Source organism: Telopea speciosissima, chromosome 7, assembly GCF_018873765.1.
Source record: "Telopea speciosissima isolate NSW1024214 ecotype Mountain lineage chromosome 7, Tspe_v1, whole genome shotgun sequence".
NCBI lineage: Eukaryota > Viridiplantae > Streptophyta > Magnoliopsida > Proteales > Proteaceae > Telopea > Telopea speciosissima.
The window spans coordinates 5,710,319-5,734,333 of NC_057922.1; the positions used below are offsets into that span (position 1 = coordinate 5,710,319).

The 24,015-nt window shown below is 39.1% G+C and overlaps 5 protein-coding genes across 6 annotated transcripts; 4 read left to right on the forward strand and 1 right to left on the reverse strand.

Moving 5' to 3' along the window:
• The first annotated feature begins 388 nt into the window (after positions 1-388).
• LOC122668820 (zinc finger A20 and AN1 domain-containing stress-associated protein 9-like) lies at positions 389-1,744 on the forward strand. Of its 2 annotated transcripts, none has more exons than XM_043865360.1 (2): positions 389-428; positions 931-1,744. In XM_043865360.1, exon 2 carries the CDS (start codon positions 946-948, stop codon positions 1,423-1,425), a length of 480 nt encoding a protein of 159 aa, XP_043721295.1. In that variant the 5' UTR covers positions 389-428; positions 931-945; the 3' UTR covers positions 1,426-1,744. The 2 variants fall into 2 exon arrangements, with proteins under 2 accessions (XP_043721295.1, XP_043721294.1); XM_043865359.1 differs by lacking the exon at positions 389-428 and adding an exon at positions 745-825.
• Positions 1,745-5,758: 4,014 nt separating this feature from the next.
• LOC122667419 (L-type lectin-domain containing receptor kinase SIT2-like) lies at positions 5,759-7,952 on the forward strand. Its single transcript, XM_043863685.1, has one exon. It carries the CDS (start codon positions 5,913-5,915, stop codon positions 7,950-7,952), a length of 2,040 nt encoding a protein of 679 aa, XP_043719620.1. The 5' UTR covers positions 5,759-5,912.
• LOC122666890 (pentatricopeptide repeat-containing protein At2g13600-like) lies at positions 7,755-12,238 on the reverse strand. The gene is made up of 2 exons (XM_043862987.1): positions 10,258-12,238; positions 7,755-7,783 (listed from the first exon to the last, which is right to left on the reverse strand). Exon 1 carries the CDS (start codon positions 12,233-12,235, stop codon positions 10,589-10,591), a length of 1,647 nt encoding a protein of 548 aa, XP_043718922.1. The 5' UTR covers positions 12,236-12,238; the 3' UTR covers positions 7,755-7,783; positions 10,258-10,588.
• LOC122667420 (putative L-type lectin-domain containing receptor kinase V.1) lies at positions 8,830-10,155 on the forward strand. Its single transcript, XM_043863686.1, has 3 exons — positions 8,830-8,887; positions 9,238-9,578; positions 9,754-10,155. Exons 1-3 carry the CDS (start codon positions 8,830-8,832, stop codon positions 10,153-10,155), a joined length of 801 nt encoding a protein of 266 aa, XP_043719621.1.
• Positions 12,239-14,049: 1,811 nt separating the features above from the next.
• On the forward strand, positions 14,050-20,305 carry LOC122667421 (ankyrin repeat-containing protein BDA1-like). Its single transcript, XM_043863687.1, has 2 exons — positions 14,050-14,747; positions 19,505-20,305. Exons 1-2 carry the CDS (start codon positions 14,055-14,057, stop codon positions 20,303-20,305), a joined length of 1,494 nt encoding a protein of 497 aa, XP_043719622.1. The 5' UTR covers positions 14,050-14,054.
• Positions 20,306-24,015: the final 3,710 nt, after the last annotated feature.

Consider the following 24,015-nt stretch of genomic DNA (forward strand, 5'->3'; position numbering starts at 1 on the left):
ACCGCTGAGTACTGACGATTCCATGCGGAGGACTCAGTCCTGAACCCAGACGTATACGTTTCTGTTAGGTCTTTTCGTTTTTATTCCCTCACCGTTAGATCTCTCGTCTCGTGCATTGTTCTTCGAGCGCTCGTGTCAGAGTTGTCTGACCGTGGAAGGATCCAATATCGAATGCTAGAGAAAAAAAATAAGAAAAATTAAAAATGGTAAAGCAAGAAAACAAAGCAACAACAAAAAGCCTCATCTGGAGAAATCAATCTAGATAAGAGTTTGGAGATTTCTCTCGTTTTGAAATCGGCACTTCCGAAGGAGAGAGGAGCTTCTCTCCTCTCTTCCGAAGCAATTCGTGTTGACGGATCATCCCAATCTCTGTATATCGAAACCATCTAAAAGAGGAAAGAATCCGAAAACGGACTAATCGAATTCAGGTAGGTAACCCAGATCTCAATTCCAACTGTATATTATCTCTCGTAATTAAAGTTTCGTTTTTTTCCGTGTTTTTTTCTTCATTTCTGGTTTTATATATTGGGAATTTATCCTACTGTTGAATTAGAGTTTGTGGTATTGGGTAATCGATGGGAGGTTTCGAAGATGGATCTATTAGGGTTGCGTGTTTAGTATCAGTTGTGGATGCCTGAACTGATGGTTCAGGTACTCTTTGTTTCTGTTTTGCAATCGGGTTGGTTAGGGTTTTGGTGATTGGAGGATCACATGTGTTGATACTCTATCCCCTGGTTCTTTCTTATTCAGGGATCGACTTGGATAATTGTTCAACCAGTTAGGATTTCGAGTAGAAAGCTATTTGGTTCTCTGTTCTGAAAGTTGGTTAGGAGTATGAAATTTAAGGGTTTTAATTCTTCATTTCCTTAGAAAAAAATATTCATTTTTTCTTAGGCTAACATTGGCTCATTGGTTGATTGAATTGTCTAGGGTTTCCTTGTCGATATGGAGCAGGAGAGTCAGAAAATGGAAATCGAGGAAACCGCCTGCCAGCCGCCAAGTGCTCCCGTTCTTTGCGCCAATAACTGCGGTTTTTATGGAACTGCTACCACTAACAATCTTTGCTCCAAATGCTACAAAGATTTCGTTCTGAAGGAAGTCAAAGCAGCTACTGCAGCTGTGGCAGTTGTGGAAAAGAAGGTCGATGAAGCTGTGACTGAATCAACGGTTCAGGAGGTTAAGGCTACTCCGACTGAGGAAGCTTCCACCTCTGAAGATCATGAGAAGCTACCGGCAAACCGTTGCAACTTCTGCAGGAAGCGTGTGGGGCTGACTGGCTTCAAGTGCAGATGTGGGCAGACGTTTTGTTCTCTCCATCGTTACTCTGACAAGCACAATTGCCTTTTTGATTACAAAGCCGCTGGCCAGGATGCAATCGCCAGAGCAAATCCTGTTGTGAAGGCCGACAAGATTGAGAAGATCTGACTCTGATGCCTTTTTGTGGAATTCAAGATGTGGGAGTTATGATCTGCTCTTAGTAAAGCGATGAAGGAGATTCAATTCATGAAGGACTGCATATCTTGGTCTTCTGTTTCCAGAAATAAATAGCTATTTGATTATTTGTCTGTTATGTACAGTTTGGTTTCATGTATTGTGACCCAATGTCACTGATGGGTCATAGTTTTTTCTTTCTTTCTTTTTTAGAATTCCTCTAAGAAAGTCTGAAGTTCTCAATCCTTTGTATATTTCTCTTTGAACTTTCAATTTATTATATTCCAAATGTTAGTGCAGTGCTTTCTTCTTCTTCTTCTTGTTCCAGTATTGTTGAGTTGCCATGCTTCATGTGTTTGGTTTTTTTCGTCAGATTGTTCTATTTCTTGTTGATGGATAGTGCATTCACTTCAGGAGGAGGGAGTAAAAAAGGGGGCACATATGGAAGAGGATTTCAATCTCCTTTATGGTTTAAAATTTTCTCTCCCCTAGGAGTAGGTGCCTTCATATTTTTGAATGTAAGTTCTTTCCAAGGAAATGCCCATCTCAGATTTTGTTAACAAAAACCTCATTCCTCTATTTATCAGTTTACTTGATTAGACATGTTATTTTGCAGGCTTGTTGTTCCCTGTGTTGGATTTTGGCTGTAGAGAATTTATTCTTATAGCCTTGGTAATAGGCATTTTAGAAATCAGTCCCTCATTGGACACTCTATTCATGCAGACACATATTGGCACAATCATCAGAAAATTTATTGTGCATCTGTTGTTTTTATATAAACCATCTGAATAATTTTCATTTACAGCAGCTTATTAAGTTGTCTTGTACTTTTCATCCTGACTTGAACTAAGTTAGAGATTATTTATGAAATTTAGTGTACAAACATGCTACTATGCTAGTGCTTCTGGTTTGTTTGGCACTTTGTATCCTTGTCTTACAATGCAGCCGTGTCCTTGTGTTATTCTTACCTCTGCTTTTTATTGATTGAAACCAGTTTTATTTTGGATTTCTCCTACTGATGTGCTTTTTATTGTTGCAGATCAATTCTGAATTGTAACGAGAATAAAAAGGAAATCAGGCCGTGCAAGAAAAAGCCCGATGAAACCTAGTATTGTAGAAGCAGTGTCCTTTCAACTAACATAAAAAACTGAATTTATGGTGTTGCAAACCATTTGCAGTATATTGTATGTCATCTATCTGATTATGTGCAGTATCTGGTTCTGTAGAGAGAGAAAGTATTTATTCATCATGGGTGTACTTCTATCATATAGATTTTTATGTCATCATTTTGCACCATGATTCTCTCTCTCTGTAACCAGTTGAAATGTTTTTGAACTTATAAAGCTCCATTACAACCCAAGTATGAGATAATTTTTGTTTTATAATGTTCTTTGCTGCTGTTGAAAGCTACCAGTGATTGAGACTGGGTTCTTCTTGGGAACTAGATTGCTCGAGGAAAATGATTGGGAATCCTCTTTTCCTTCTGCAGGTTAGATGATTAGCAGGGGAGATATGTGGGGTATGATATCACTGAGGTATTTTTTCATTTTCTTTTCTTTTTTAAATTTGTTTAGCTGGTTGCTCAATCTTTGACATCAATGAGTTGTTTGAATGGGAAGACTGGAAATCTTTTGATACTCAGAAAGTAATATCAACGTATAGTGTATCATAGGAAGAAGGTGAAGTGGAGAGTGATACTATACTAATGATTATGTTTCTGAAAATGTTGGCTGTGTTGTGATCAAGACTAAATGGTGTGGTTCTCAGCAAAAACTTGCGTTACCCCGTCTCAGAATTAATCTTCTAGTTTCTTCAGGGTGAGTACCCAAGTTCTAAAGGAAGCTTGAGTTGTTACTGAAGATATTGATCAGGTGAAAGTTGGCTGGGTCGAAAGAGTTTGCATCTGGAGGCACATTAGTTGGTAATAGCTTCAGCTATATGGGCTCTTTGGTCTGGTTTATGGATCCTCCCCACCATGCTTTTAGGAATCTGTTGTGGATTGGTGGAATCGCCCGATCCATATTGATTTCAGCATTCCCTGATCCCAATCCAAGAGCGATCCCATATCGGACGATAGGTACGGCTCAAGGGTAAAAAGGTAATTTTAAAACAGGGGTAAATCTGTCCAATCTAGACCGATACGGGGCGTTCCAGGTTGATATCGACAGAGACCGATGTCCTAGCAGATTCCGACTCCTAAAACCCTGTACCTTACCTTATGTTTCCGTGCTTTTCATCTCATCTGTTGGAAAAAAGTGGGTGTGGGAAAAGGTTCTTTGAGCCACGGGGCAGGGTGCCCTCATGGTTTTAGGTATTGAGATTGGATAGGCCAATAGGGCTGTTGGAACAGAGGAGGACAAAACGGTCTGATCCGCCCTGATACGGCTGGTCCATATCGGTATTAGTATTGGTGGCGACCAATACCTGTGCCAATACTGTGCACTATAACCCTAGGTCTACTAGCATCTCTGTGTCTCTTTCTCCTCCTCACATGCAATGATATCGCTGCCCTCCAATGAACGATGCCATTTTGTTGCACTTCGTTGATGCATACTCCCCTGTTCGGCTGGCTCCCTGTGTCTTATCAATTTGTATTACCTTACCCAAGTTTATAGGTATTGGTATCAAAGGCCGTATTGGTCTCCAGTTACACTTATACCAATACCTTTACATCCATATTGATTTGGTATCCGGCCATAATTATTTAAAAAAGACCATGTATTGACAAATACCACTAATCAGTATAAATATCATGTTGATATCGGTATTGGTCTCCAACGATACCGATATGATTTATATGATACCGATACCTTTGATCCATGATCTTATCATCTTACCCTTTACCAGGAAGTGATTGGGTTACCAGACTGGACATGAACTTAAATGGCATCAAAATCGTGGATCCTACCTTTTTTATTTATGGGAAATCGTGGATCCTAACCTGGCACCATTATTGTTTTGGGGAAATAAATAGAGGTGCTAGTGTACCTTGCCCAGGTAGTTCAAAGAACCTTTTATATCGGTATGATATCAATACGACATCAATATGTATGATTATAGGCCGATATGGTAAAAAAAGGTTATTTTTTTGTTTTGTATCAGTCAAAGATTTTTTTTATTTTTTTTACTGGAATCAGCCCAATACAGACTGGTATAGCCAATCCGTATCAGTAATAGTATCGCCGATACTGGCGCCAATACTGCGAACTGAAAACCTTGGTTAAGTCCATCCACTGCTTTCCGAGCGTTATGGAAATCTGTATTCCGAAAGAGAAACCAATCCATAACGTCACAATTCCCCGGATAAGAAGTTATACAAAAGAAGCTAAAACTACTGGTTCAAGAGAAAGCACCTCATCTCATCTCCATTTAATCATTTATTCTTCCATAGGGGGGGGGGGGGGGTGGGGGGAGATTACGAGAATAATCCACTGAATGAAGTCATATTCAAATGGACCAAACACCCACTTGACCAATAAGACCCACCAAATGAGTGATCCAAACCATTCAATTTATGGGTTTTATCACATTTATATCAAGAAAAAAAGACCATAAATGTGACAGTAAAGCATTATCTTTATATTTTATAAGAGTATAATACTAAGAAAAAATAAAAAAATAAAATAAAACATTACAACTTGCTTTTAATTAGCTTATTGATTTATTCAAGACCTCTTGCTAGTTGCCATCTTGGGTTTTAAACTTCTTTCAACAGGCTACTCCTGTTTATTCTTGTTTATTTTATCTACAACTAATCTTGTTTATTATTATATGTTTAGCTCACATTGTGTAAATAACATAAGTAATCAGGTCTTGTATTGGTAATTGTAAGTAGGTGAAGATGGGCTTAGTGTGTGTGTGTGTGGGTAATGCACATGATATTTGCTATTGTATCAAGATAAAGTAGGAGAGAGTTCAGGCAGCAACACAAAGAAATCACACATATAATCTACATCTTCAACAAGAACTGATTCCAACCAATCCAGGTATGATCAAGCCATTCTGCTTCAAAACTCTCAGTTCATTCCAGTATAACTTCTCACATTATACACATTGTATACATACATGTCCAACACAGTGGAAAACCAGAAAAGAGCTCAATACAGCAACACCAAAAGAGGGAGGGGGGGGGGGGGGGTTATGTAAGATTGCAAGTTATTGAGAAGAACATTAGAAGATCATAACTATTGGTCCATCCAATAATTAATCCAAGCAATTACATGGCAGAGTCAGACCCACCAAAACAAATAGTTAGTTTTGTAGAGTGAGCCTTTAATTTGTTTATATTTGTCCCATGTAGCTAAGATTCTTGTTGGACCATAAGGATTCCATGTTTCTTGCAGATTGGCTTAGTTGCTTATTCATATTTGTTATATACGTCGTCAGGAATCTATTCAACTCTCACAGATCTTCTTCATTACCTTCCTTTGTGTGGAGTAGCTAAGCTTTCTAAGAACAGACGACCCTTTTGAAATCTGGTCATGAAAGCTTTAAGAATCTTTTTACAACTCCTTTTCTTTGGGTCTGTAATTGCAGAAACCAGTTTCATCTACAATGGGTTTCACAACGTAAATTTGAGCTTATCTGAAGAATCACACATTACACCCGATGGCATCTTATCATTGACCAGTTATTCACCAAGGGTCATTGGCAATGCATTCTACCCTGCTCCCCTGAAATTTAAGCAAAACACATCAGTTATCACTACTCCTACAATCTCCTTTAGTACCACATTTGTGGTCTCCATTTCACCCATGTATACAGAGATCGGCGGCCATGGACTAGCTTTCATTCTCTCCTCCACTAAAGATCTCCAAGGCTGTCTATCTAACGAGTATTTAGGCCTCCCAAATGATACAAGCATTGCCAAGTTCTCAACCCATCTGCTTGCAGTCGAGTTCGATGTTGTTCAGAATATCGAATTAAGTGACATCAATGATAACCATGTCGGGATTGATATAAATAGCTTGATCTCTAACATATCTGAACCTGCAGCTTATTTCAGTGGGGGTAGCTCCAACCAAAACCTTTCGATTGATCTCAAGAGTGGAGCACCGTTTCAGGCATGGATTGAATACAGTGGGGAGGAGAAGCTGATGAATGTCACAATCTCTCCTTTAGGCATCCGGAGGCCAGATAGGCCTTTGATTTCATTCCCCCTTGACCTTTCATCACTCATAGATGAGTACATGTACGTAGGTTTTTCTGCTTCTACTGGTATGCTGTCTGCAGCACATAATGTACTAGGTTGGAGCTTCAGGATTGATGGGAGAGCTGAAGATTTGAAGTCCTCAAAGATCCCATCTCTTGTGAAAGCCAAGAACTTGGTTCATAGCAAGGCCTTTGTAGTAGGGATTGCTCTGGCTTCAGTCACTCTTTTTCTGCTGATGATCTCAGGTGCATTGCAGGTGGCTCGAAGGCTAAAGCATGAGGATGACTTGTTAGAAGAATGGGAAGTTGAATATGGAGCTCACAAATTCAGATACTCCGAGCTCCTAAAAGCAACAGGAAAGTTTGAAGAGAGGAACCTTATTGGCAGAGGAGGATTTGGGTGTGTCTACAGGGGAGTGATTCGAAGCACAGGCCTTGAAGTGGCAATCAAGAAGGTTGCTCATGATTCAAGGCAGGGGATGAAAGAGTTTGTTGCAGAAATTACTAGCATGGGAAGGCTTAGGCACCGGAATCTGGTGGGGCTACATGGTTGGTGCAGAAGGAACGACGAACTCCTCCTTGTTTATGATTTCATTCCAAATGGGAGTCTCGACAAGCTATTATACAATCAACCAAAGAAAATTCTTACTTGGGAACAGAGATACAAGATCTTGATTGGGGTTGCAGAGGCCTTGTTGTATCTCCATGAGGAATGTGATCAGAGGGTGATTCACAGGGATGTCAAGTCAAGCAATGTATTAATAGATGCAGACCTCAATGCCAGGCTTGGAGACTTTGGCCTCTCCAAAATATATGATCATGGCATCAATCCTCAGACGACCCATATCGTGGGGACACTCGGGTACCTTGCTCCTGAGTTCACTAGGACTGCGAAGGCGACAACAAGCTTGGATGTGTATAGCTATGGTGCTCTTATGCTAGAAGTGGCTTGTGGGAGGAGGCCCATTGAGCCACAGAAGAATGCACTGGAGCTGGTATTGGTGGATTGGGTCAGAGAACTACACTCCCAAAAAGCAATCCTAAGAGCCATTGACCCCTTGTTGGACTTCTATAATCCAGTGGAGGCAGAACTTGTGCTTAGTCTTGGCTTGCTTTGTTCTCATCCTCTGCCCCATTGCAGGCCAAGCATGAGAAGGGTTGTGCAGTTTCTGTTAGGAGACGCCACCCTTCCTCACCTACCCTCTGATGTCCACCTTGAACTTCCTGGTTTGGTTCGTGAGTCATTGGATGCTCACACTAGTTTTTCTGAACTTTCAAGTTCCAGAATGACCTCTTTAAAGAGTATCTCAACTAGCTCGTCAAGCTTGGACAAGAATAGTGTTAATCAGGTTTCTGGAATAACTTCCTAAGTTAGACGAATTTCGTAACAAGACTGTATTTGTTGGCCATTGCAGATTTTAGTTTCATGGTAATATTTAGTACTATATTGCGTTCATTTGTTGGTCATTGAAATTCTAATTTCATGTAACCATCCCAAAGAAAAACGGGGAGAAGAAAACGTGGAAAAAAAAAAAAAGAAAATTTGTAATTTCATGTCATCTTATATGGTCAGGAGGGTGATCTTTGCTTAGGCCTTCTGGCTTTTGCAACTCTAAATCCTACAACATGTCATCTGCTTAACTCATCCAGATTAGTGAATTGATCAGTTCGTGGTCATTATGAAAGGAAAGGACAAACTAGAAAATGGTTAAAATGTTGCGTTATAATGAAAACCATGTTGCCTTCCAGTGGAATTTCGTCCATTCTTACTGTTCTAGGGAAGCTGTTCAATACAACATAAGATCAATTTTCACCATATTTAAGGGGGGAAAAAAGGATGGACCTTCATATTTATTTTTACATCAAGATGCTAATCACCAAGAATCCCTTCAACATTCAAAATCTTCTTCACAACTTTTCTTCCTTGGGTTTCTAATCTCAGATTCATTTCTCAAATTTTTCCATGGCAGCTTTAAGAGTCTTTCTGCAACTTCCTTTCTTTGGGTTTGTAATTTCAGAGACCAGTTTTGTCTACAACGAGTTTCACCTAGAAAATTTGAGCTTACATGGAGCATCGCTTGTAGCACCAGATGGCATTTTAATAGAAACCAATGATTCTCCAAAGCTCATTGGCCTTATATTCTATCCTTCTCCATTGAGGTTCAAGGAAAGCAATTCAAGCACTTCTCCTCGTCTCCTTCAATGCCACACTGCCACATTCGTCTTCTCCATCATTCCTTGGAGGCCATGGCTTTGGATTCATTCTCTTATCCACTAAAGAACACAAGAGTGCTCTTTTTAACTGGTATTGGTGCCTCCCAAATGCTGAGTTCTCTGCTCCTTTGCTTGCAGAAGAGTTCGAACTTAACCAGAATTTAGAACTAAGTGACTTCATTGATAACCATGTGGGCACAGATGTGGATAGCTTGATCTCAGATGTCTGAACCTGTAGCTTATTTCACCGAGAGCAACTCCAATAAAAACTATTCCATCGATCTCTAGAGTAGAGAACTGATTCAAGCATGTATTGAATACAGTGCCCAGGGGATGTTGATGAATGTGACAATCTCGCATTTTCACATCCCAAGGCCTGACAGATCTTTGATTTCATTCCCCTTGACCTCTCGTTAATCACAGATGAATACATATATGCAGGATTCTCTTCTTTCACTGGTCTATTATCAGCTGTGCATAATGTGGTACAATCGCGCTTCAGGATTGGTCAGAGAGCTGAGGATTTAGATCTTGCAGAGTTCCCAACTCCAGTGAAACCCAAAATAAGAATGGTTTTGCAGTGCAAGCTGTTTGGCTTCAGTCTCTCTAGTTTTGTTAGTGATCTCAGGTGCATCTCAGGCAGTCTGAAGGCTAAAGCATGGGACAAGGGATTTGAAGAATGGAAAATCAAGGGATTCGAATATTCCAAGCTCTACATGGAGCATAAGGGAGTTCGGAGACCGAAACCTTATTGGAAGAGGAGGGTTTGGGAATGTCTACAAGTGGGTAATCCCTAGCACAGGCCTTGAAGTGGCAATCAAAAGGATTTCTCATGATTCGAGGTGGGAAACGGAAGAATTTGTAGCAGAGGTAAGAAGCATGAAGGCTTAAGCATCAGAATCTGGTTCAGCTACATGAAGGAATGATCAACTCTCCTTATTTTTTATTATGCTCCAGCCTTCAAGGGAGTCCCAAAAAGCTCTTGTTCAGCAAACCAAAGAGTACACACAAGGAAACAAGATCTTGACTGGAGTTGCAGAGTCCTTGTTATATCTCCATGAAGAATGCAACCAAAGGGTGGTCCACAGGGACGTGAAGGCAAGCAATGCCCCAACAGATGCAGACCTAAATGCCAAGCTTGGAGAATTTTCCCTATCCAGAATATATGACCATGACATCAATCCTCAAACAATCCATATTGGAGGGACACTTGGCTACCTTGCTCATGAGCTCACTAAGACTGAGGAAGCCACAACAAGCACAGATGTGTATAATTATGATGCTCTTATGATAGGGGTGGTTTGTCGTAGGAGGCCAATTGTTGCGCCGCAGAAGAATGCACAGGAATTGGCATTGTAGGATTGGGTTAGGCAATGCAGTCCCATAAAGAGATCTTGAGAACCAATGAATCCATGTTGGACTTCTACAATCCAGATGAGGCAGAAATCATGCTGATGACACCAGCTGATGTTTACCTTGAGATTCCTGGTTTGATCAAAGCATCATCTGATGTTTTCCCTGATTATTCTTATACTTCATGTCACAGAATATCCTTTGAAAAGCGTGATTCTAGTTTGTCAAGCTTGGACATCACAGTTTGCATAAGCAAGGTGGTAGGGTGACTTATTAAATGATAGGGAGATGATTTCAACACACCTCATTTAGTGCATCTTCAATTGATGAAGATTGTTTTGAATGAAATCCCATTGCCAGGATTTCTCGTAAGCAGTAATGGTACATAAAGACCTCCAATAATCCTAAAGGTCTTGCACGGTAGAGTAGACCTTCAATTCTAAACAATCCAACTACAACCCAATTCCTTCTTCAAACCAATTTTATTCATCAAACTGAATAGCCAAGTCGATTCTTCCAGTCTTCCTGTTTTTCTGTATATATTTGCTAATATCACATAGCTAGCAACATTACAGGGCTCCAAACTCCGAAGCTGTTGAGCAGCTATTGCACCTACCTCCTCATTCCCATGAAGCATGCATCCACTGAGAAGAGCTTCCCAAACAATGGCATTTGGTGCAAATGGCATCTTAAGCAAGAAATTATGTGCCTCAACTACCCTACCAGCTCTTGCAAGCATATCAATAGCACATATATAATGATCCAAGGTTGGTTCAATGCAGTATTTTGTACTCATGGAGCTAAAGTATTCCAACCCTTCATCAACTAATCCCCCATAGCTACAACTTTGTAGCAACCCAATGAAGGTATTTTGGTTATAGATGTGGAGTTCTAGTGCACTTTCTCCAACCTCCAGTGCTTTTCTGCAATACCCATTCTGCCCAAGTCCTAGTATCATTGAATTCCAAGAAATGACATCTCTATTAGGCATCTCACCAAAAACTTGTTCTGAATCTTTGACCATTCCACATCTTGCATACATATTGATCAGTGAATTGCCTGCATAGGCATTACTCCCATGGAGACCACGTTTAATGGTGCAAGTATGAATCTGTCTTCCCATTTCAAGCATGCAGTAGGTAGCACAAACAGTCAGAATGATTGTGTAAGTAGATGGATTAGGCTCTGTCTGTGGCCGCTGTGACCTCATTAACTGAAGAAAGAATTCTAAAGCTTTGGCAGAACAACCAATGTCTGAAAACCCTGATATCATAATGTTCCATGAAAGAGTACCTTTTTCTCCCATCGAACTGAAAATTCCAAAAGCTTTATCAATCAGGAGGTGATGGGCATAAGCTGCCATCATAATGTTCCATGAACTCAAATGTTTCCACTTTAACAACCTGAAAATCTTCTCTGCATCAGCTAAGCTTCCTAGCTTGGAGTACAAATCAATCAAGGAATTTTGAACAAAAACAGATTCTACATTGTTATCTAACAGTTTTACTATGAAAGCATGGATCTGCATTGCTGTTGTGAGTGCTTCCAAGTCCAAACAGGATTTCACAAGAATAGTAAATGTGTACGAATTGGGTATTATCTTTAGGGAGAAGAAATCACCATAAATACTTGAGAAAAGCTCTAAAGCACACAACGGATAACGATTCTGAGAGTAACAAGAAATCATGGATGTCCATGAGAAAACATTATGTTGAGAAATAGGCATAGAATCGAACAACTCACGGGCTTCAGAGACAAAACCAGAACTGGACAAGCCTGCCAACATCAATGTGTAAGACACTGAATTTCTCTGGTGCATTTCACCAAATAAGCGGCGGGCTTCTTCTACCTGATTGGCTTCCAAAAGAACTGTCAACATTGCATTCCATGAAACTTGATTCCTGCGAGGCATCTCTCTGAACACTTTCATTGCGTTCTGTGGTTCCCCCGCCCTACCGTAATCTGTTATCATCTTCGTCCAAAATTTAACGGTCTCATCGAAAGACCTCTCCCGCAAGCACTGTTTCTGTTTAACGGTTTTCGTTCGCGCCAAAATCTTCGACACATTAGAGAATGGAAATACCATCTCGCGACCGGTAAGTGGATACAACAAACGCATTTTGTTTTTGGACTTTCGAACGTTTCGACGACTTGCCAATGAGTGCTCATTCAACATAAACCCATATGCCCAACTCGGCGAGTTGTGACTTGTGGGATCCACTCAATTTGAGTCTGGATTCAGGAACTCTGGTTCTTGTCGCCACACCGATTCGGATCGGACATATCGGGCACAGTTTTACCCGCAACTTTAAGAAGGGGGGGGGGGTGTTGTGGAACCTTGAAAGGCAACTTGACCCTTGCGCCCAGTCACAAAGCGATATTAAAGTATTACCCCACCTTCCATGAAAAAGCGGAAATCTCGCATCTACTGATACTTCTGTGCATATTCCCATTGTCCCCTCGCTGGCTCAAGGTACGCTTCCTTTTAAAGAACCCTCTCCGCAACTTTAATAAAAAAAATGAATGGTTTTGTTGCATGACCCCTGTGCTAATGCGGGGCCAATAAGAGTGTATTTTCGGGCATCCATTATATCTATTTACTTATTCTTTAAATAGTTTTTCTTGTTGATGGCAATATCAAAAGTGAGTAACCTATCTATTTGATTCTTGGTTTATTTTCTGGCGGAATATAATCTTTTTTGTCCATTTTAATATATTTCTCTGTTGACTTATAGAAAAAAATAAAATGGAAGAATATTTATCCATTTAAGATTCATACTATTCAATCAAGTCTGTATTCATTAAAAGGGAAACAAATGAATATTTAAAGGGAAAAACTCATTTGCATGACGAGTCTTCATTAGCTTATTAAGGGACGAAATTTCGTGGGAATGTTCCTACTACAAGATTGGCAGCCAAGGAAATGAAATCTTAAGGGGTATTTTAGAAAATACTAAACCCTAGGAAGGTATTTATGAATCTAAAGGGGAAATGAATTATTCCATTTCTTTGACTACTAGCCTTGTAGCAGCAAAATTTTTTCCAATATTTGGGAGCTAGCAAAAAAATAAAAAATAAAAAATTTGTCTAGGGGCAAAATAGATATTTGAAAACCAAGATATAGGAGATATTTCACTATAGTAATGGGAGTTCCATATGCATGCATGGATATACATGGGATTCATGCTATAACACAAAAGGATATTTGATTGAATTAGACTTTGAATTTTATCATCAAATGTAATAGTTATCCAACAATTAGAATTGCAACATTATCATTTCCCCTTTGGGTTCATAAATACTCTCCTAGGTTTTAGTATTTTCTAAAATACCCCTTAAGATTCCATTTCCTTGGCTGCCAGCCTTGTAGCAGGAACATTTCTACAACTAGTGTAGCAGCAAAATTTCGTCCCAAATATTTGTCTACTGATAGATCTGCATACCATTCGTAAGTTTTGCTCTTATTAAAAATAATAATAAAAAAAATTTTGGAACAAGCAAGTATTCCAGTTTTGGAAATAAAGTGGAGTCAACTTTCACAAATCCAAAATCAAGATACAACCTAAACCATTTTTGGCTTTTATGGTTTGCCAAATTAAAGTTCTCATTCTTTAATGATGTTTGTAGATATCATGCACGCTGGCAGAAACGGTCATGCTAAATGCGCGTTTAAGGCAACAGAGATATGTCCTGATCATCATTCTTGATTCTCTTCTATTCACACTATTCGACTTCTCTCTCTCTCTCTCTCTCTCTCGCATCTCTTCACAGGTGGTCAGAAACCTGCATCACAATGACATCTAGCTAGGGCCCCTGGTTTTGAACCCATGAGCACCCTCTTGCATTCAATATACATACATATATGCATAATTAGAAATGGTTCAAATCTATATTGGATTTTATATATGTACAGGAGAGAAGGGGGGGGTGGTTTGTGCAGTGATACTTATCACCTTCTATTAATGGATCCAAGATTGATTAAAGCAGCTCAAGACGGAGATGTATACGCTTTGTATGCATTACTTGGGGAGGATCCATATATTCTTGATAAAGTTGATAAGATTCCATTCACTAATACTCCATTACATTTTGCTGCAATTCATGATCATCCTTCTTTTGTCATGGAAATTTTAAATCTGAAGCCTTCATTCAGTATGAAGCTAAACCAAGATGGATTTAGTCCTATGCATTTGGCTTCTACATATGGATGCCTAGAGGTTGTGAAACTTCTATTGAAAGCAGACAATGGACGGCGATTAGAGAAAATGAAAAAGATATTAGCAGTGGATGGTGATCATCTTTGTAACCTCAAGGGTAAAGGGAGGATGACTCCTCTTCATTGTGCATCCATTGCTGGACATGTAGATGTTTTAAATGAATTTCTCTTCCATTGCCCCAAATCTATTATGGATTTAACTTCGAAGGAGGAGACTGCTCTTCATCTAGCATTGAAAAATGATAAAATTGAAGTCTTTGAAGAATTGGTGAATTGGCTCCGACGTCACCAGCAACACGATCTTTTAAGCTGGCAAGACCAAGAAGGCAACAATGTCTTGCATCTTGCAGTAGTACTTTTAAGAGGACACAAGAAGGTTAAGGTATGGTTATTAATCCTAGCTAGTCTCCTACATCAGTCATCATTCTTTCCTCTGTACATTATAATGCAGTTGTTGAGTCCCACACTGATTCAAAGATATGTATATATATATATAAATTCCATCATACTTACCTTGTACAGATAGTCGAGCTATTGCTTCATACTCGCAGAAATAGCCTTGTAAGAAAAGCTGTGCAGGTCAACTCGAAGAATAAACATGGATTTACAGCCTTGGATCTTTTATTAAAGGAGGAGGAGGAGGAGGAGTGGGTGGTTCCAAAGGGACAGGATGACCAAGGAAGAGTAGAAAGTATCCTTCGTGGTGTTGGAGGTAAGAGAGCCCACGAAGATATTGGGGAAGAAACAAGAATAACTTCTCTCATAAAGAAATGGGTGTATACTGGTTGCATAAAACCATTGCTCAAGTATTTCAGTTTCAGGGTAGATTTAGATACTCCAAGTGAAATAAGGAATGCACTATTTGTAGTAGTTGCTCTTATTGCAACAGCAACCTACCAGACTGGAATTACCCCTCCCGGAGGTTTGTGGCAGGATGTGTACATCAATTGTGGCGACAACGATCCTATACCAACACACTTTGCTGGAGATCCGATTTGGTATACTTATGATCCACATGGTTACACGTTTATCATGCTTTGTAATCTTCTTGGGTTCATTATATCTTCTATCCTGCTATTCAACCTCACAGTAGGATACCCTCTGCGTGGTCCACTTCAAATCGGCCTATGCATTTTTCTAATTACTTATGTTTGGTGGACACCAATCGTCCCACTCAACTCTATTTTTAATTCAGAACCATCAAAAATTCTTCCAACACCTCAGTTGTTGTCTTATTTTGCACTGGTAACAGGGGTTGTGTTGATTATTGTACTCATCTCTTGGGTTGCCAGTGGTAATTGGACGAGAAAGACCAGGAACCAATTTTCATGACTTCTCTACTCTGATTAATTTTGAGTGGGATCGATGGAGTCCTCTTGATTTGGATTGTAAATTAAGATACAACAAATAAATAATGGATGTTGTCGTTCTATTTCTATATGATCTATTGTAATTCAAAGTATGTGTGTGCAAGGCAAAGAGACAAATAAAGAGAAAAACAATAAGAACAAAACATCAACCAAAAGGACTGCTGAAGAATCAAAACTGGATTGTCTCAACATGGAGCAATAATGAACTCACACTGCGATTTAATTTCCAAGGAACATCAGATTCTCTGCATCAGCTAAGCTTCCTAGCTTGGAGTACAAATCAATCAAGGAATTCTAAACAAAAACAGACTCTACAGTGTCATCTAACAGTTTTACCATGAAACCATGGTTATGCATTGCTGTTGTGAGTGCTTCTAAGTCCAAACAGGATTTCACAAGAATAGTAAATGTGTACGAATTGGGTGTTATTTTTAAGGAGAAGAAATCACCATAAATACTTGAGAAAAGCTCTAAAGCAAGCAAAGGATAACGATTCTAAGAGTAACAAGAAATCATGGCTGTCCATGAGAAAACATAATGCTGAGAAATCGGCATAGAATCGAACAAATCACGGACTTCAGAGACAAAACCTGAACTGGACAATCCTGCCAACATCTATGTGTAAAAAAACTGAATTTCTCTTGCGCATTTCACCAAATAAGCGGCGGGCAGCTTCTACCTGGCTGGTTTCCAAGAGATCTGTCAACATTGCATTCCATGAAACTTGATTCCTGCCACTCATCTCTCTGAACACTTTCATTGCTTTCTGTACTTACCCCGCTCTAACGTAATCTGTTATCATCTTCGTCCAAATCATAATCGCCTCATCAAAAAAGACTTCTCCTGTGAGCTCTGTTTCTGTTTAACGGTTTTAGTTCGCGCCAAAATTTTCGAGGAAACATTACACAATGGAACTACTATCACGCGACCAGTTCGTTGATACAACAAACGCATTTTGTTTTGGAAAATTATCTGATTTATTTCCTACCTAGTCCAGTTTTCCAAGTCCATGTAATAAGGGTGGGGGTGCGGGTGGGGATCATTTCACTGCCAGATCCATTTCCCCAAGTTCCTCTAATAGGGGGGCGGAAATGATCACCCTACCCCTTGCCCGAACATACTGCCGGGCTGGTGTCCACCCCCCTATTAGAAGAACTTGGGAAATGGAGCAGATAATTTTTCGAGGGTGGACCCAACTCAAGCAAGGGTAGGGTGGTCATTTTTGCCCCCTATTAGAGGGATTTGGGTAATTTGAACAACCTCTACTTCTTGAGCCTCTAGTTTTATCTCTACCTCTCACAATCATACCCTTTACCTGATTTTCTATTCAAATAAATTCTTTCTCAGTTACTGAAAATTCAAGGAGGCTTTAACATTCTCAATAGAAATTGTATTTTTTCCATATAGTAGGGTATCAACGAAATTTTCTACCTCAAAAATTAAAAAAAAGGGTATCAACGAAATACTAACGTTTGAGAGGTACAGAACATAGCACAATCAAGGTTGGTCTTTATCACTAATTTTAATATCAAAGTTTTTCAAATTCATAATGATTTTATTGAACTCATCAAGTTGCTCATTTATTTGTGTACCTTCTTTTATCTGCAAAATATATAATCGTTGCTTCAAATATAATTGATTTATAAGGGATTTGCTTATATACAAATTATCCAATTTCTTCCATAGATCGGAAGAAATACACTATCTCAAATAGAAATATTACAAGAGTTTTTCCACCACTCTTTATAATTTTAAAAATGGGCTGATAACCACGTGGACCTTTTTTTGGCCTCATTTGCTAAGGAGTAGGTGGGCAGACGATATGCACCCTCCAGTCCACACTGTTGAATTAATGTCACAATGGACAAAGTGCGAGGTGAGTGATTTCCTACTTTTGACTTTCAAATTGCAATGTTACCTTTTGTCAACAAAACACAAAGAACGACCGTGGCTCTTCCATTCACTATATATAAATATGCATATTAGAGATGAGCCAATTCTATATATTGGCTTTCAAGTTTACTTCACAGAAGCACTGACTGGCTTGCTGGCTGGCTGTTGGGAGTTGAGGGACGACTCATTGGGAGTAAGAAAGAATCCTCCGGACCACTTTTATTTATTTATTTAATTTCTTTATTTCTTTGAAGTGGGTTTTATTAACATAGTAATCTGCTTTTTCTTTTCTTTTCTTGAGTTGAGCAAATTTACATGAAAAACTATTTTATGGCAGTCTCTCTTTTCTTCAAAAAATTACAAGATTACACAAAATCATGTTTCCTTTACCAAAAAAAAAAAACCTATTTACTGTTTCATTTAACAAAAAATATAGACTATTGGGTTTAGAAATTTGGATTTACAAAACTATTCAAAGCAGTGATACTCCATTAAATTTTTTATTTTTTTTAACTATTTAATCCCTGACTTTCTCCACCCTACCTTCTCCAATCACCATGTTCATCCTTCCCTGCAACCCCCCATCCCTCCACTGCCCCTGCCCCTGCACCTAGCCCTGCTATTTATTTAGTATCTTCTCCCTCCACATTCCTTACCCTCTGCAACCCATCTGTTTTCCTCTCCATCCTGCACTAATCTCATCGTTTCTAAAAAAAAATTGTTTCTCTTTAATAGCAATTTTTTTTCTCTGGTTATGATGAACAAGTTGGAATGGGTTTTATTGATATCATTTTAAGAGTCATTTCAGAATCAAGAAAATGAGTAATATAAACCCTGTGTGTCGCAACATGCGTAGTTTTTTCTTTCTTTTGTATCTCATCATGGCTTCTCTGCTGGTGTTGGATTTCTCTTGTTGGTATGGTAATTCATGATGGAGCATAATTAAAGAGATATGTCCATATAGCTCCCTAAGTGTCTGGTCCAAGTGGAATGCATCATCTGAAGTCCTAAAACATCCATGAATATTCTCTTGCTATTAGATAATCTTTCTATTCCATCTTGTGCAAGCATTGGTGTCTGAACTTGAAGGGGTTTTATATCTGTACAGGAGAGAATGGAGTTGTTTGTGCAGTCAGTCACCTTATAATTAATGGATCCGAGATTGATTAAAGCAGGTCAGAACGGAGATGTAGACAGTTTGTATGCATTACTTGGGGAGGATCCATATATTCTTGACAAAGTCGATAAGATTCCATTCACTAATACTCCATTACATTTGGCTGCAATTCATGATCATCCCTCTTTTGTCATGGAAATTTTAAATCTGAAGCCTTCATTCAGTATGAAGCTAAACCAAGATGGATTTAGCCCTATGCACTTGGCTTCTACATATGGGATGCCTAGAGGTTGTGAAAGTTCTATTGAAAGTAGACGATGGACGGCGATTAGAGAAAATGAAAAAGAAATTGGCAGTCGATGGTGATCATCTTTGTAACCTCAAGGGTAAGGGGAGAATGACTCCTCTTCATTGTGCATCCATTGCCGGACATGTAGATGTTTTAAATGAATTGCTCTCCCGTTGTCCCAAATCTATCATGGATTTAACTTCTAGGGAGGAAACTGCTTTTCATCTGGCGTTGAAAAATGATAAAATTGAAATCTTCGAAGAATTGTTGAATTGGCTCCTACATCACCGGCAACATGATCTTTTAAGCTGGCAAGACCAAGAAGGCAATAATGTCTTGCAGCTTGCAGTAGTACTTTTAAGAGGGCATAAGAAGGTTAAGGTACGTACAGTTATTATTCTTAACTAATCTCTTACATCATTCACACTGATTCAAAGATATAAATTCCATCTTACATTTACCTTGTACAGATGGTCGAGCTATTGCTTCATACTCGCAGAAATAGCCTTGTAAGAAAAGCTGTGCAGGTCAACTCGAAGAACAAACATGGATTTACAGCCTTGGATCTTTTATTAATGGAGGACGAGGAGGGGGTTCCAAGGGGACAGGATGACCAGGGAAGAGTAGAAAGTATCCTTCGTGGTGTTGGAGCTAAGAGAGCCCATGACGATATTGAGCTAGAAACAGGAATAACTTCTCGCATAATGAAATGGGTGTATACTCGTTACGTAAAACCAGTGCTCAAGTATTTCAGTTTCAGGGTAGACTTTGATACTCCCAGTGATATAAGGAATGCACTATTTGTAGTAATTGCTCTTATTGCAACAGCAACCTACCAGACTGGAATTACCCCTCCTGGTGGTTTGTGGCAGGATGTCCACATCAATAGTGGCCACGACGATCCTGTACCAACACACTTTGCTGGAGATCCGATTTGGTATACTTATGATCCACATGGTTACTCGTTTGTCATGCTTTGTAATCTTCTTGGGTTCATTATATCTTCAATCCTGTTATTCAACCTCACAGTAGGATACCCTCTGCGTGGTCCACTTCAAATCGCCCTATGCATTTTTCTAATTACTTATGTTTGGTGGACACCAATCGTCCCTCTCAATGTTATTTCTAAATCAGTACCATCAAAAGTTCTTCCAACACCTCAGCTGTTGTATGATTTTGCACTGGTAACAGGGGTTGTGTTGATTATTGTACTCATCTCTTGGGTTGCCAGTGGTAATTGGACGAGAAAGACCAGGAACCAATTTTCATGACTTCTCTACTCTGATTAATTTTGGGTGGGATCGATGGTTGAGATGATTCATACTGGTTTCATAGCATGCATATGCATGAACGGATGGAGTCCTCTTAATTTGGATTGTAAATTAAGATACAACAAATAAATAATGGATGTTGTCGTTCTATTTCTATATCATCTATTGTAATTCAAAGTATGTGTGTGCAAGGCAAAGAGCACTATGCATCAGACAAATAAAGAGAAAAACAACAAGAACAAAAACATCAACCAAAAGGACTGCTGAAGAATCAAAATTGGATCGTCCCAAGATGGAACAATAACGAACTCACACTGCGATTTAATTTCTAAGGGACATCAGATTCTCTGCAACAGCTAAGATTCCTAACTAGTACAAATCAATCAAGGAATTCTGAACAAAAACAGATTCTACACTGTCATCTAACAGTTTTACTATGAAAGCATGGATCTGAATTGCTGTTGTGAGTGCTTCCAAGTCCAAACAGGCTTTTGAATATATAGTAAATGTGAACGAATTGAGTGTTATCTTTAAGGAGAAGAAATCACCATAAAAACTTGAGAAAAGCTCTAAAGCAAGCGAAGGATAACAATTCTGAGAGTAACAAGAAATCATGGCTGTCCATGAGAAAACATTATATTGAGGAATCGGAATAGAATCTAACAACTCACGGGCTTCAGAGACAAAACCTGAACTTGGACAAGTCTGCCAACATCGATGTGTAAGACACTGAATTACTCTGGGGCATTTCACCAAATAAGCGGCCGGCAGCTTCTACCTGGTTAGCTTCCAAGAACTGTGAACATTGCATTCCATGAAACTTGATTCCTGCGACTCATCTCTTTCTGTTAGGTGGACACCAATCGTCTCACCCAGTGTTATTTCTAAATCAGAACCATCAAAAATTATTCCAGCACTGCAGTTGGGCTTTTATTGTCAGGTAACAGGGGTTGTGTTGGTTTTCGTACTGATCTCTTGGTTTTCAGTAGTAATTGGATGAGGAAGATATTGAGCCAACTTTCATTACTATTCTACTCTAATTAATTAATTCTGGGTGGGATGGATTGATCGGGGATGGTTGAGACATTTCATCAAACGAGTTGAGTATGTGCCAAAATGGAGTCCTCTTTAATTTAGATTGTAAAAATACAACAAATAATAGCTAATATTGATGCTGTTCTATATGATATTGAAGTTTCTTCTCTTTTTTTTTTTTTTTGGGCAAATATATGATATTGCAGTTTAAAGTTTGTGTGAAATGTGATAGCTAATCAGTAGTACTGCCAGTAGCTAATTGCCTATATTCCTTCGTAATTAGTTGGATCTTATAAAATATGGGGGGAGCGCAGGAGCCATATGCGTGCGGTGGCTAATAAGAGCACACGCAGAAGCACCTTGAGGTGGAACTTCCACCTTTCATAGGGGGAGGGGGCGAGACGTTCATTTCGTCCCCCTGTGTCTGGGCATTGCCGGTACACTCCCCCACAGAGATTAGGAAAAGCCTGACCGGTACACTCTCCCCACAGAGATTGGGAAAAGGCTGGCCGCGTGCCCAGCATGTGTGTCATCCTCTCTCCTTCCCCATAAAGACTTGATAAAAGTCTACAGCACGCAAAGGATAACGATTGTGGGACTAACAAGAAATCATGGATGTCCATGAGAAAACATTATGTTGAGAAATCGGTATAAAATAGAACAACTAACGGGTTTGAGAGACAAAATCTGAACTGGACAATCCTGCCAACATCAATGTGTAAGACACTGAATTTCTCTGGGGCATTTCACCGAACAAGCGGCGGGCCGCTTCAATCTAGTTGCCATCAAGGAGAACTACCAACATTGCATTTCATGAAACTTGATTCCTGCGAGGCATCTCTCTGAACTCTTTCATGGCTTTCTGTAGTTCCCCAGCTCTACCATAATCTGTTATCATCTTCGTCCAAAATTTAATGATCTCGTCAAAACACCTCTCCTGCGAGCTCTGTTTCTGTTTAACGGTTTTCCTTCGCGCCAAAATATTCGAGGAAACATATGCCAACTCGGCTAGTCCGTGGATAGAATTGAACTCCTTTTCAGGGAGTATCTATCCGTTGGGCTGTGCTGTACATATCCCTAGACGTACATCAAGATTTGTGGTTCAGATCTATTTGCCAACAAAACACAAAAGTAATTCATAAAAAAAAGCAAACAAAACACAAAAGTATAAAACAGAAGAAAAGAATAAGGGAAATTGAACGGAATGTTCACAGTGTAGCTTGTAGAATGAGGCTTGCTTGAGCCGAGCCCATAATGGCCCACTTAGCCCACAGATTAGTTGGGCTTCGACGGAGTGGCAGTCGCGGATTGTTAACCCCTACCTACCCATATGTGAGAGATATGTCACTTAGGCTCGGTTGGGTTGGAAGGGAAATTAAACGGAAAGGAAACCAAGATTTTCAAACCTGAAAAGAAAACTTTTATAATTATTAATCTATATAGGTATGTCACTAAGTCCAAATCATTTTATATTAGTTATTAAATTTTACTTTATTTTGCATTTAAATCCCTTGAATTTGAAAAGTAAAATAAAAATTATAGCTAAAAAATATTAATACTAAATATGACAATAAATTTAAGTAATTTATATAAAGGAGAAAGAACGCTACCTAGACGCGTGCGGTGCGTTGCACCTGCGCCCAGACACAGGGACGAGCAAAACCGTTACACCCCCATAAAAAGGCATAATTTCCATATATAATAATGTTGAGTAATGATAACAAATGTTTTTTTTTTTTATTATCACTCTTCTTCCCTTCGATTTCCTTCCCAATACATGATGCTATTTTCTTGGCTTATGAGTGGACCAATAGAGGTAACCTAATGGCCTATATTACACATAATGCACTTAGATAAGAGAATCTAGAGCGAGGGCTTGGGCTTGGACATGGGCTTGCATTCCCTTTGGTAAATTAATAAACAATAATATGGGCTAACTTAATCAAGATGGGCCATTTTGATTAGCTTATTAGAACAACCTAAGTTTTTGTCACATGGACTGGAAAACCTCAAGATCTCCGGTTAAATTTCAGCTCAACAAAATTTGTCAAATGGAAAAATAAAGCGCGATAAATCTAGGGACTAGAAGAGGGTGCATGGGCATACATGACCAGCTGAAAATAGAAGGGTGCATGACAAATGCACGGGAGGGTGGTTGAATTAGGTCATGGAATTTCACATGTGTCTAATCTAACCCTAGGCCTATTTATCTAATGGACAGAATTGCCACATCATCCCACCACATGGCTAAAATTGGTGAATCACTTTCATAAGCCAATCAAGTCGACCTGTCTAAAGCAACCTTTGCCCAATAGTATTTTAGGGCTATCAAATCATGGACCCACCACTTAAAGCTTTGGTTTATCATCACACATTCCCTAAACAAGAAAAATGACCAAAAAACAATGAATGTGATTCAATCTTAGTCAAATTGGTTGCTTAATCAAGTATTCTTTTTGTCAGTAACATATTAGATGCTTGTTCCAATGTCCAACTTTTTTTCTTACATTTTAGGGATTAAATTAAATTTTGTCAAACCTAGGCCCCTTTATGTACAATATAAAGTTACATAACACTATTCTCCATAATTAAACTCTTTCAAAAGCAAAGTTTAATGGCAAACATGTTAATAATAGCCAAGACTTTATAGTTCTTCCAAATGTCATAAATTTAGA

Bases quoted from the DNA above. Each gene is read 5' to 3' on its own strand.
- LOC122668820 (XM_043865360.1), top strand. From the start codon at position 946: ATGGAGCAGGAGAGTCAGAAAATGGAAATCGAGGAAACCGCCTGCCAG.
- LOC122667419 (XM_043863685.1), top strand. From the start codon at position 5,913: ATGAAAGCTTTAAGAATCTTTTTACAACTCCTTTTCTTTGGGTCTGTA.
- LOC122667420 (XM_043863686.1), top strand. From the start codon at position 8,830: ATGGCTTTGGATTCATTCTCTTATCCACTAAAGAACACAAGAGTGCTC. The intron at 8,888-9,237 runs GTATTGGTGCCT...ACATATATGCAG, and splicing joins AAGAGTGCTCTTTTTAACTG to GATTCTCTTCTTTCACTGGT. The intron at 9,579-9,753 runs GTGGGTAATCCC...ATTATGCTCCAG, and splicing joins GGGTTTGGGAATGTCTACAA to CCTTCAAGGGAGTCCCAAAA.
- LOC122666890 (XM_043862987.1), bottom strand. From the start codon at position 12,235: ATGGTATTTCCATTCTCTAATGTGTCGAAGATTTTGGCGCGAACGAAA.
- LOC122667421 (XM_043863687.1), top strand. From the start codon at position 14,055: ATGTACAGGAGAGAAGGGGGGGGTGGTTTGTGCAGTGATACTTATCAC. The intron at 14,748-19,504 runs GTATGGTTATTA...TACCTTGTACAG, and splicing joins GAGGACACAAGAAGGTTAAG to ATGGTCGAGCTATTGCTTCA.